We start from the raw sequence: 12,228 nt of genomic DNA, 5'->3' as shown, positions 1-12,228 counted from the left end.
AATTCTCTGCTGTTATGCAATAGACGAGTCGTTGTTCTCTCTCTCTCTCTCTTTGTCTCTCTCATACACACTCTCTCTCTGTATACCTCTCTGTCATTTTTTTATTTGTATTTATTGCTCATGCTCTTCCACTATCTCGCTCAGCTAAATAAACATTTTCGCTTGTGTGTTGAATAGTATACAACGCAGTCTAGACCGGTCTGCCCAAGTATTGAGCGTAAGCGCGACTCTTTTCAGTTATTAAAACATTTTTACTCTCTGAGAATTTGAATTTGGTGATGACAATACGTATTATGTTGACTAGGGGCCACTTGATTTATGGGCTTCATTACCCAATTGTGACAAGTCTAAAAATACGAAAAAGAGAATTACTTTTATATTTATGTATTCTTAAACATTAAAAGTTTTGCTTAGTTTATCTATTACTAATTTTATTCTCTTATTAAATTATGTTATCAAGCTGATTAGAATATACCATATAATTTACACAAGTAAACACTATGAAGTGCAAGTTCATATAAACATCGTAGATAAGATAATGGAATATGTGACCGATACCGGGCCGTTAGCAAAACTTACATAGCTGCAATTACCGCGACTTTACAATCACCTTGTATACCACATATAGCAAGAGGCAAACGGGCAACCCAATACGTCCAACAATCACAAGCAGATTGTCCAGGCAATAGTAGTCCATCACCTTGATATTGGAACTGGGGATGCGCATATAGGGCGCACCATTATGTCGCAACACATACTCCGTCCAGTAGACCGCCAGGTCGAGTGGATGCACGGGCTGATCCCGAATGCGTTCCGAGAGTTTCAACGCATTGTATTTATATTGGGGCTGTTCCAGCAGTTGCTTGATGGTATTTTTAAAATCTTGCCTGGTCATTGTGTTAACGTCCAGCAGCTCTGCCACGCCTTTCTCGCGCATGATCTCTACGTTTCGGAACTGATCGAAGAAAAGAGGTAAGCCCAGCACGGGCTTGGCATAGTGCGCTGCCTCTAATATGCTCAGCATGCCACCATGGCTGATGAGCAAGCGCACATTGGGATGCGCGAGGAGGGCTTGAAGTGGCAGCCATTTGCTGAAGTAAATACTGCTGTTTGCCATAGGATGTACATTGTCTTCGTATTTCCAGATGACGCGCTGTGGCAGGGACTGGAAGGCTTCAGTTATCAAGGCCTGGGTCGCCGCCGACAGATGCCTGCTCTGTAAATCTAAGCCCAGGCACATGACAATTACACCATGTGGTGCCTCTTCAATAAACTGCATCAGCTCCGGAGGCAGCTTTGCCAGCTCTTTTGGCACATGCATGCCGCCCACCTCCACCAAGCTGGGCACATTGGAGCGTGCCGGGAACAAGCTGAAGTGCTGGTTTAGTAATATGATCGAGAAGCTGTGGCGTATCTCCATGAAGCTCTGCTCCAGGTGGCCGAAGAAATGTTCGTGTATTGCTCGCAATGATGGTAAAAAGATTAACTTATGGATCAGCCACTCCTCGGAGATTAGTACCCAGTTATTGATACGATCCAGCAGTGTTACGGCGCGCTTAAAGCCACTGGGCATGAGAGGCTCCAGTGTGGAAGAAGGAATGTAGCCCACTAAGGTGTCCAAATTCCAGTCCGAGCCACACGTGGCCAGACCAATTAGAGTGGCATTGAAGTGTGGCGCCAGTCCAAAGAGGGCATCTGTGTGAGTGGTTTCTATGATCACCAGATCGTAAGTCACATTGGAGCGCATTAGCAGCTGCACCTCTGGCGTGTAGACCACATTCAAATTGATCTTGATGAAATATTTTCGCATAAAATCGACTTCGAACCATCTGGACATTAACGGAAGTGATTCGGGATTGAAATCTATTTTGGGACAATAAGTTAGTTGAGCATCAAGTACTGACTTAATGAAGCCAAAGACCCAACAAATTTCATCCAACAATCTGTTTTAACTCACCGTAAGCAGTGTCATATTGATCGTTGATGCGTATGGAATGCAAATGCTTTACAATTTCGCAATTGCGAAAAGCGTGTATCAAGGTCAGCTGATGACCCCGCGCCAATAGCGCCTGCAAGTATGGCGTTAATAGCATGCACTGTGAATGCATCTCGTAGGGGAACACGGCCAGTATCCTGGCAGCCCACGTAGGGCATTCCTGCAGCATGAATGTTAGGAGGGCGAGACTCCCAATCAGCAGCTTCTGCAGCTGCATTGTAACAGACTCGCGTTCACAGTTCTAGCGAAAGGCAAACGCGGAATCCGACTGATGCAGACAGACGCTCGCCATGCTCTCTGCAACCAACTACCTATGGCATACCAGTGATAAGATTAGCTGTACGTTCCGCAACCCATGAACATTACGTAATTCCAGTAATGCATAGAACGAAAAAGAACACTGAAATAAATGGAAGTGGTAGCCCACCTGAACGGCGGTTTGTTGGTAACTGGTTTGTGCTTTGAATTTCCACCTGCCGCCAGCATATTAGCAGTGTTCTTGTACAGTTTTCATCGCTCTTTCTGCCTATATTGAAATGCCGTTCGGTAAAGCCTATTAAAGACATTCTACAACTCATTCAGTTTAAGCTGGCACAGCTTCACCTCTCTAGTAGGCCTTTCTGGCTAAGGTCCATCTGTAATATCGACTATCTTGCACTTTGGCTCTCAGCGCTCACGAGCCCATCTCGTCTGGTGAGTATTCCAGCGATTTTGCCTTGTTGAGGAACTACAACCCCAACAATAGCAATTGAACATTAGTTTCGAGTTGTGCAGTCTCTGGTTTTAAGCGCTGACACATTCGGCTCTCTGTTCTTTCAATTTTGTTTTGAACTGTTATCAATTGATAACGACACTTTAACACGGCGATTAAAATAATTACTTTTTTTGTTTGATACTACATTGATAAGCAAATAATATTGTGAATATATATATTTTGAGTCAAATGTTAAGGAAGTTGCAAATATAAACACATACAATTTTGCTGCTTTCCAAGCAGCCAGTGTCTGACCTGTTCCTGCCAATATCGGAATCCGACTGGCAGGGAAATGGCATTCGCCCTTCGGGCTGTGAATTCCAATATCAGTGATAAGATTAGCAGTCCTCGCAAAAACTGTGCCCAAAGTCAATTCAAGTTTATCGACAATTTCAATAATGTCCAGTACGAAAGAGAGCATTGCAATGCACGGACGCGGCGCCGCAGTATGGTAGGGTACGTGAGTGGCGCTTCACTGGTATTTGCTTTGTGCTTGCAGCAGGTATTTGCCGCCAACATATTAGCCGTAATTTCATTTACTTCTCCGTCGTCTTTTATACTCTTGACGCCATACGTAAAGGCGCTTGTCCTCAAAGGCCATGAGGTAACTATCATTTCAGCTGGAAGTCAACATGTGGCGGACTTTGATGGCGTTCATCATATACGGGTCAATGCCTTAAATCACTTAATAGAAGGTGAGCAATAGATTAACCACCCACAGGGCATTACGATTCGTTCTTATTTTAACGTAGCTTGAGAATGATCATAAGGGCAAACATTCTCGATAAGTGATTAGGCAAATAAAAATTTAGTACTATTATTTTTATTTTATAATTATTAATTTCATTATTTTTTACTTTTAGTAACTTTTTCAAATTTTAAAAAAATTGTAGATTTCAGAGAATCTTGCATGGACTTAAAATTTCCCATGCAGAAGTGGGAAGAGGCCTCGTTCGTCGCAAACTTTTTCTACAATTCGTCCTTCCATGTTCTAAATGACCCCGGAGTCCAGTCATTGCTTCAGGACAAGAGTGCACAATTCGACATGGTCATTGTAGAAACAACCTTTACAGATGCTTTATATGGCTTTGCCCAGCACTTTAACGCCCCACTGGTGGGACTATCGATCTGTGGGGCCTCTTGGAACATTAACTATCTGGCGGGAAATAAGGCCATTAGCGTATACGAGCCAATTGTATCAAGTGGCTATTCCACTGGTTTCAGTGTGCTTAATAAGATTAAAAACTGGATATACATTACAGAGGAGTGGCTACTGGAGCAAATGATATACCTGCCTAAGCAATTGGCGCTGTACAAGCGGTTTTTCAATGAATCTGCCGAAAGTCTGCATAATATTCGGCAAAATTTTGCTTTGATACTGATCAACCAGCACTTCAGTCTGGGGCGAGCCAGATCAAATGTTCCAAATGTCATTGAGGTGGCGGGAATGCACTTGGAACAGCCGATCACAGAGCTCGATCAGGAGCTGCAACAATTTATGGACGAGGCCGAACATGGAGTCATCGTCTTCTCGATGGGAACGGCAATAACTGGCAAGTGGTTCCCTGATAAGCTCATCGAAATGATGCTGCAAAGCTTTGATCAGCTACCACAGCGCATTGTCTTAAAATTTGATCAGCCGTTGCCCATCAAATCGCATAAAATTTACCTAAGATCGACACTGCCACAGCGTGCGTTGTTGGCCCATCCGAAGGTCAAATTGTTTATCACCCACGGTGGTATTTTGAGTATAATTGAGGCTGCCTATTCTAGTGTGCCGATGCTGTGTATGCCGCTGTATTACGATCAGCTCGGCAACTCAAAGCTTATGGAGCAATCAGGATTGGCTCAAATTCTCGACTTTTCCACCATGACAGTTGAGTCCATTACGAATTCAATCAAGGAGATTATCGAAAATCCTCTTTATAAGCAAAATGCGCAGCAAATATCAACAAGGCTTCGGGACTTGCCTATGAGTCCGCTGGAGAACGCCGTCTGGTGGACTGAATATGTTCTCCGTCACAAAGGCGCACCACATATGCGCATTTCGATGGAAGATATGTCCCTCATACAATACTATAATCTGGACTTTATATCCGTATTAATTCTCCGGTCTGGAGTTGCATTATTAATTATTTTCTGTGTGAGCCTTAAGTTGGTAATTTTTCTGTTGCAACGCTCACAATTTCGGTTGACTGTTCCGATTCTCTATTGAGGAGTGCTTATCGAATGAATGAGCTGAAAAAAGAATGATACAGAGAAAGAAAGAGAAAGAGAGAGGGAGAGAGAAGTTGGCTTAGTTGTAGGTATAAAGCATTAAGAGAGAGGGGAGCTTACGTTTTAATGATTTGTAATAACTAAATAATTTATAAATGGAGCATAAAATTATAAAATATTTTCCATATACAAATTAGTTAATAAAACTGAATATTTAATCACTAAGTGCATACATCTAAAGAAGTTAAGAAATTAAAATTTAAACAGCTCCACTTAACGTTCGCTTACAATATAAAACGTGTAAGCTTGTGATAAGACAATTTGTGGAATTATTTATATTTCCTAATTTGAATTAATTAAATATAGATGTCTAGAAAATATAAAACAAAAGCTATTTTTATTTTTCAAATATAAGCTTTTCATAAGAAATTTAAATACGATGTTTACATGGGAGTATAATGAATGGAATTTCTTTTCATTGGCTCATTGAAGAGAAGCCGAAAAAAGGGTCAAATATTCAAAGTACTCTCGGCAACTGCTACGTATATTCTAATTAGAAAACTTTTTATCATAGCGCGGTCATTATCTATCTATACCTTTCACCCCAACTCTCATCAAGACCCTGTCACAAGTGTAACCGCGCTCATTACGCATTTTACATCAATCAGCACGTGCCCAGCATGTCTTAAACTCTTTCTTAACGATTCTTTTTTGTATTTTTTGGCCAAGGGAAAAAATTACATGAAAAAAAGAAAAGTGGAGAAAACATTAAAATGCGCAGTCAAAGCCGGGGAAAGAAGTGCGCACAATTGCGCTCATAATTGCGGGCTAAAATACTCGGAAACGTGCCTGGCAACGGGGAGGGACTCGACAAAGGTACACATTTGGTTATTGAAGCGTTAGGCGACTGTCCCTGGCTGCAAACTACAACCGCAGACGCTCAAAACAACGCGGCGAGCATGAAAACCAAATACAGTAAAAGCTGCTTAACAGGGACAGCAGCACAACAAATATCCGAATCGGGGAAGTGCAAGAAAAAGTGATTGACAAATATTTCAAATTTATTCTTGAAGTGAATTTATTTGCTTATTATTTATATATTATTTCCCATTGGTCTTAAGCATGTTGCACTGTAGTTGCATGAGCATGAATAATAAATGGTCTCACTTTGAAGTTGTGCTGTAATTGATAAGTAAATTGTACAAATTTCGAGTACGAATTAAAGAGAAAAACAATTTTCTTTAAGCCAAAAGTAGGCAAGTGGACGTGAGTCCAACGTTAAACATGCAAATAAGTTAGCTTCGGGATCAGCCCACACCAAAGGCCAGAATTGTCCTCAACGTGTTGTCAATTTGATGTTTATTGCAGATTTTTATTTGATTTTATGTTGGAGCATTTGAATTTATGGGCTGGCCATAAACTCGCGAGTGTCTAATCCAAAAAATTCCTGTGAAATTGCCAACTCCCTGTTGGCATCAGTATCGAGCTAAGCCATTTTTATTGGCCATTTGGTAGGCCAGCGAAAAGTTTTTGGTCAATGCTCAAGTGGGCGGCTTTCATTGGCGCTTAACTAACTGAAATTAAGTAAACTTTCTTTTGACTTTCATAAGCCTTTTAATAAGCCATAATCCCACAGGCCTGATCCGGATTGTGCGCGCACTCACACAAAGACACTCGCACACACAAGCACACACACATGCACATCATAAAAACTAATTAACATTCTAAGGGGAAGGCCATGAAAAACGCATGCAATAAATATCATCAATGGTAGCAAAGGAACTTTATTAAAAGTACTTTTAATCAAATTCCAATGTGACTGCTGCTCCAGATGCGTCTGCTGTTGGCGCAGCTTTAGCTTTTCACTGGGGATACCATTTGAGGCCTGATTAACTTTATAACTCGCATGAAAACTGTGTTGGCTGTTCCTTTGTAACTATTATAGCAGCTGATATTTGCAACCTTTCGACTCAATCAGTGGGCATGCTGACTATGTTAACAAGTCAGTGCATGCATCGTCAGAGATACCCATGGAGAAAGAGATAAGCATGGAGACGTTGAGTTGTTTGCAATGGAATAACGTGAGCTAATTTATAAAGTGTTCATATATTGACTCCATTACGTCTTTATGTATATACATAAAATTGTGAAACGCTAGAGTATTTCAGCTTCGGTCTCATCGCTGATTATTTTCATATCTTGTTTGTTAGAAAAGTTGTGCTGCAGGCTTTTAATTAGCGTCTGCCGCCAAAGTCCCAGCGTGTATTACGCATACGAACCGTTGGCTGACGCACCCACAGCGGCTGCTGCTGCTGTTGCCATTGGGGGCGTTCGTCGCATTGTCGGTGATGCCTCTGGGCGGCTCGGGCACGATTTTAATTAATTAGACTTTTATGAGGCGTGCATGCAGCTAGGCGACGGGTTAAAGCCCAGTTATTGTTTTCGGCTCTATAAGCGACTTTGTCGTGGCCGCGTTTTCAGGATTAGCACCAGTCATATATGCAGCACACACACATACACAAGCTTTAATATAAAAATGGAGCATTATTTGTTGTTGCTGTTGGAGTGATATTTGGCTGGACATATCCAAAAGGCCCCTGTTCACTGTGGTAATGAAAATTGTGGTCACATTATGCTCAGCATTCGGCATAATTGCAGCCAGGCTATGCGATTATGCTCAGAGATTACTTTTTGTGGCCGGCCGTTGACCAAAGGCAACACCAATCAGAACAACAAGAACAACAACAACACCAACAGCAACAACAATGGCGAGGCACTAAATGTAATGCCAGCGAGCGGAGTACCCATAATAAAAGCCAGACAGTGTCGCATTTGTATGAAGAAATAAAAATAATACCCTGCATCTTTATACAAGTGTGCGTGTGTGTATTGTTGATTTTACGCTCTGTTCTTTTTGTTGTCAGGCAAATTAATTTCCACTCCTTTTTTGCTTTACTTCTCTCTGCGAACAGCAAATTTGGAGTTGCTCAGTTTTTAAGAAGTTGGGAGCCAGAGGCCGTGGGGGAGGAGGGGCGTTGGTGGCTTTGCAAGCCACATTTACTGTGGTTGCGCCAGCAATTTGCCAGCTCTGTTCACTTAACTGAGGAATTGCGGTGAAATAGTTGGAGCACAGGTTTCTACACAATGAACTACGATTCACACACAAAAGAGATAAAGAAACGAAGAGTAATGAATCAAAGAAAGCATTTCAAGATTGATTTAAGCTCTTCAACGTATTAAATGCTAATGCTAAAAGAGTTCAAGTATTATACATATACATATTTGGCTTTAAATGGTTTACCTTTGTATTTGTGTAGAAAAAATGTAGATAAAGATTAGCTCTTGAGCGCCTTAATATCAAGAGGATATGTGCTTATTTCAAAGCTCCTTCGCTGCATTGGCAAGCTATTCAAAGAGGAAATATAGAATTAAATGCAAATGCATAAAAATGCTTTTCAAATAATAATTAAAATGCACACAAGAATTATGCGTTGGAGAAATAAAAAAGTTTTGGTCAACATATAAAAGAAAGAAAAGGAATAAAAATAAAAGAAATTATTGTTATGATTATTATGCATTATGCTGGCAGCAACAAAAGAAATGAAAACCCGACCCAAGCTCCGGCTCAGAGCTATTGCATAGAGACAGAATTATACAGGCAGCAACAACAACAGCAATAACGTGGCAAAAACGTAATCCGCTTGTTAAAAATGAACGAAAATAAAACGTAGCTCAACAAGGAGACGACAGGCGAGCCAGAGAATTGGGCAGAGCTGGCTGGAGACGTGGAGACGTGGACCGAGGCAAGTGCGGGTGCTGGCGCGCAAAACATAATCATCATAAACCGGAAATATCCCGACGGCGAAACATCCGCACATAAATTTCTTAAATAGTCTACAATTTTTCGTTGCTGTTCGGCATTTGCCGTTTGCTGTTTTGCTTCTCATTGTTGCTACTTATTGTTTGTGTTGCTGTTGTTGTTCTTGCTGTTGCCGTATCGCTTGTAAATACATTTAAGTATCTGCCGCCCACCCACGGCGTGCAAATACAAACACAAACGCAAACTTGTCCAACTGCAATAAACACACAAATTAACCCCTAATACCAACAGACCAACTGGGCTCGTCCCTGCCTGTCTCCACACAAGCCCTTTCCGCTTCGAATGACAATGTGGCAGGACGAATGTCCTGCCTCAGCAGTTATTGTGGCACAACAACAACAACAATACACAACATAAATAAAATATTACAATTTTAATTTGTCTCTAATCCCAAAGGGCACGGAGTTGAGGCCGTAGTTCATGGCCCTTGCTTCTTAAGGGCATTTTGTGGCTTGGTTTACTCCAATCCCTCTGTTACCTCCCTTCATCATAGCCCCCAAGCTAGGGCCTTCATAAATTGTCCGAATACATACGAAACTGTATTTATTTTCAACACATAAAGAATGCGAGCCAGGCATAAATCAAAAAGATATAAACAATTTCCGAATACGCTGTCAGCGTACGGCACTAGAGGTAAATAAGGTCGAGGTCGTGGCTTAAGCTTTTGATTGAAGACCTGCTCAATCAGGCTTTATTGTCTGCTCGGCTCATATGTGGGCCACACAAATAACCACTCGAGCAAGTCCTAAAGAAGTTAAAAAGTTTCAGTTAGCTAACTATTCTTGACTTCTTAGCTGAACAAAGAAATTGGCAAAATATTGCAAATTTTTTCTTTGACTGTAAAACTCGATTTGCAACTTTGAAGAGAAATATAAAAGACAACTTTAAAATAAAGAACATATATTTGGCAATAATTGAGAAAATTTTAAATCTCTATTAAAGCATAAATAAAATCAGTAAAAAGCAAAAACAATGCAGTTGAATTAGCTCTCGGGCTACTGAAATGAATATCCAAGTGTTAGTAAAGTAATAAACTAGACAAATACCGAGAGATATCTCAATTTAATGCAATTTATAGAGTCTTCAATGCGTTCTGTTTCGCAATTTAAATAAAATTAATTGCTTTCAAATCGAATCATATGAACGCATTGACTTGCTTATTCGAGAATTTGTTAACATAGATAATTTGAATAATAATACTTTAACCATTACTAAGTGATGAGCGCAGTGAGGCTTAGTCAGCAGCTGAGCCAAATTCAAGCGTTCGTCGCTCTTTTCTCAGTTCAAACTTTATTTCTTATTTAATAGCAATCGCAATTTTCAGTCTATTCTCTTTCAACAGTGTACTGAACTACGCAATGCACCTGATTTCATTGCAGTTTGTTGCCTTTGCCCATTTCTCCTTTTTCTATTGGCGATATACGCTGCGTATACGCAATCGGGGCAGCCACTTAATGCACTATGCAAAAATAGATGGGAGGCAGCACTGAAAATCGCGATTTCGCTTAGCACCATCGCAGTGCGATGTTGCCTGCAGCTGGACTACGGCAATATCAAATGCCAGGCAGAACCACCATCCCAGAGCAGCAACAATAGCAATATATACTTGAAAACTAAACGGCCTTTGGGCTCTGTTGCTATAGCTGTTGCTGTTACTGTTGCTTTCGCTGTTACTGTTACTGTTGGTATTGCGATTGCGATTGCCTGGTCGCTATTGCTTTCACGTCGCTTTTATTATTTCACGCCATTTCAACAGCCGTGAGGCAGCAAGATTATTTATGCGCTGCTCACAGCAGACGATGCGAGGCGCCAGTCCCAGGCACGCTTTAAAATGGTCCGGACGCGTTCCCGCACCCGGATCCGGATTGTAGCGGGTCGCGAGTGTGGCCAACGCATTTTGTAGACGCGCGTATTTGGACACAAGTTAGCGTATTGCCAGTATTCATAGCTGGTGTGGGAAATTGGTAGCTGGCACTTTATGTTGCCTACTTCGCGGCGCTGTTACAATAAGCAAAGCGTGACACACCCTCCGCCCGCGCACCCGTCCACATCGTCCCACTTTGCAGCGCAGTTATTGTGATTTTTGGCAATGAATACGAAATACGAAGTGCTCCACGCCGGGTTCGCTCTTTGGGCTGTTGCTGCTTTTGACAAATGGTTTCGATGATGTTTTTTATTGCACAGAGCTATCTGCTCAACTTGTTATATCTGTGTGTTTGTGTATGTGTGAGAGAGTGTCTTTAACTTGTGTCACTTGTACATATACACTCTGAGAAACCATCAATACTGGGACTTACCAATTGGAATTGAATGAGCTTCAGCGTTCTTAATCCCAGTTGTAAATTAACATTTCTTATATGAAACTTAGAATTAACATATTTTAAGAGCCAGAACCATATAGCCATATGCCATGTATATATACATACCATAAATAATTATGGTATGTATAATTATTATTAAGTAATATTTAAATATCTATTAATTATTCTAATTGTTATGCTGATACATTTTAAAACATTAATGAGAAACTAAATTACAACTTTAAGTGCAGTTATTAAAAATCTGGCAAAACTTTGCACGTATTTTGTTCAGTGTACACATACGTTCATACACAAACACACATATATAGTACCTATGTGCACATATATATTTTATATAGAATTCTTATATAGATGTATAAATGTAGAACGCGTTGCGCATACATAAATTGTTGGACTGTTCATCATTTGCGTCTTGTCTGACCAAATATTTGCACTTTGTTTTGCAGTCTGTTTGTCTGTCTGTTGCTTTATTTTTTTTGTTTTGCTTTTCCATTTTGTGTTCTCTGTTTGTTTTTATTGTTGTCATGTTGCTTTGGCCCGTAATGGCAGCTCGTAAAAATGTTTCATTTATGCTAAATTCATTTTTGCGCCAGCGAAATCTGTTGCCGCGCCAAAGTAATAAAATGATTCCCTCTTTTCTTGCCTTTTCCTCATATATATATATATATATATATGAGAGTATTTTCTCTCTTCTGATTCTATTTTGGTCTCGCATTTCTTTTTATCTAGCTGTGAGTTTTGCACCCCTGTTCTGTGGCTTCCGCTCTCTTGGCTCGGCCTATTTGTTAAGGCGGCGGGTTGGCGGCTATAGAGCTATACGACTGAATATACCAAATTTATTGGGCAACAAATTATATTTGCTTTGTTCGCAGTTAATGAGTCTGTTAATGTTATGTGTTTGCATTTTGAGTGTTCATAAAAATTGCCTGGAAGAGGACCGGAAATGGCGATGGCGATGAACAGTATCATGACCAACTAGACAACCGTAATAATAAGTTGGAGCTGGCTGATGGATGGCTTACCTTCTGATGCAGCATAATTACTTAATAATGTGCTGCAA

The 12,228-nt window shown here is 40.7% G+C and overlaps 2 protein-coding genes across 3 annotated transcripts; one reads left to right on the top strand and one right to left on the bottom strand.

Annotated features, from left to right (window-relative positions):
* Positions 1–268: 268 nt before the first annotated feature.
* LOC111600251 (UDP-glucuronosyltransferase 2B13) lies at positions 269–3,024 on the bottom strand. The gene is made up of 3 exons (XM_030222883.1): positions 1,958–3,024; positions 580–1,863; positions 269–347 (listed from the first exon to the last, which is right to left on the bottom strand). The coding sequence occupies exons 1-2, from the start codon at positions 2,211–2,213 to the stop codon at positions 590–592; spliced, it is 1,530 nt and encodes a 509-aa protein (XP_030078743.1). The 5' UTR covers positions 2,214–3,024; the 3' UTR covers positions 269–347; positions 580–589.
* Position 3,025: 1 nt separating this feature from the next.
* LOC111600248 (UDP-glucuronosyltransferase 2B33) lies at positions 3,026–5,134 on the top strand. 2 transcript variants are annotated; one of them, XM_023316290.2, is made up of 3 exons: positions 3,026–3,252; positions 3,331–3,445; positions 3,644–5,134. In XM_023316290.2, exons 1-3 carry the CDS (start codon positions 3,043–3,045, stop codon positions 4,963–4,965), a joined length of 1,647 nt encoding a protein of 548 aa, XP_023172058.2. In that variant the 5' UTR covers positions 3,026–3,042; the 3' UTR covers positions 4,966–5,134. The 2 variants fall into 2 exon arrangements, with proteins under 2 accessions (XP_023172058.2, XP_023172057.2); XM_023316289.2 differs by having other exon boundaries at positions 3,026–3,445; positions 3,644–5,133.
* Positions 5,135–12,228: the final 7,094 nt, after the last annotated feature.

This window comes from Drosophila hydei, unplaced genomic scaffold (assembly GCF_003285905.1).
Source record: "Drosophila hydei strain 15085-1641.00,03,60 unplaced genomic scaffold, DhydRS2 tig00000063-arrow-pilon, whole genome shotgun sequence".
NCBI classification, from domain to species: Eukaryota; Metazoa; Arthropoda; class Insecta; order Diptera; family Drosophilidae; genus Drosophila; species Drosophila hydei.
The sequence above is the reverse complement of the archived record's forward strand: the minus strand, read 5'-3'. Positions and strand labels throughout refer to the sequence as shown.

What these genes read in the sequence shown, in the direction of transcription:
- LOC111600251 (XM_030222883.1), bottom strand. Translation starts at nt 2,213, where the DNA reads ATGCAGCTGCAGAAGCTGCTGATTGGGAGTCTCGCCCTCCTAACATTC. An exon ending in TCAATATGACACTGCTTACG is followed by an intron (nt 1,864 to 1,957) that starts GTGAGTTAAAAC and finishes GTCCCAAAATAG; the next exon opens with ATTTCAATCCCGAATCACTT.
- LOC111600248 (XM_023316289.2), top strand. Translation starts at nt 3,043, where the DNA reads ATGGCATTCGCCCTTCGGGCTGTGAATTCCAATATCAGTGATAAGATT. An exon ending in CTTAAATCACTTAATAGAAG is followed by an intron (nt 3,446 to 3,643) that starts GTGAGCAATAGA and finishes AAAAAATTGTAG; the next exon opens with ATTTCAGAGAATCTTGCATG.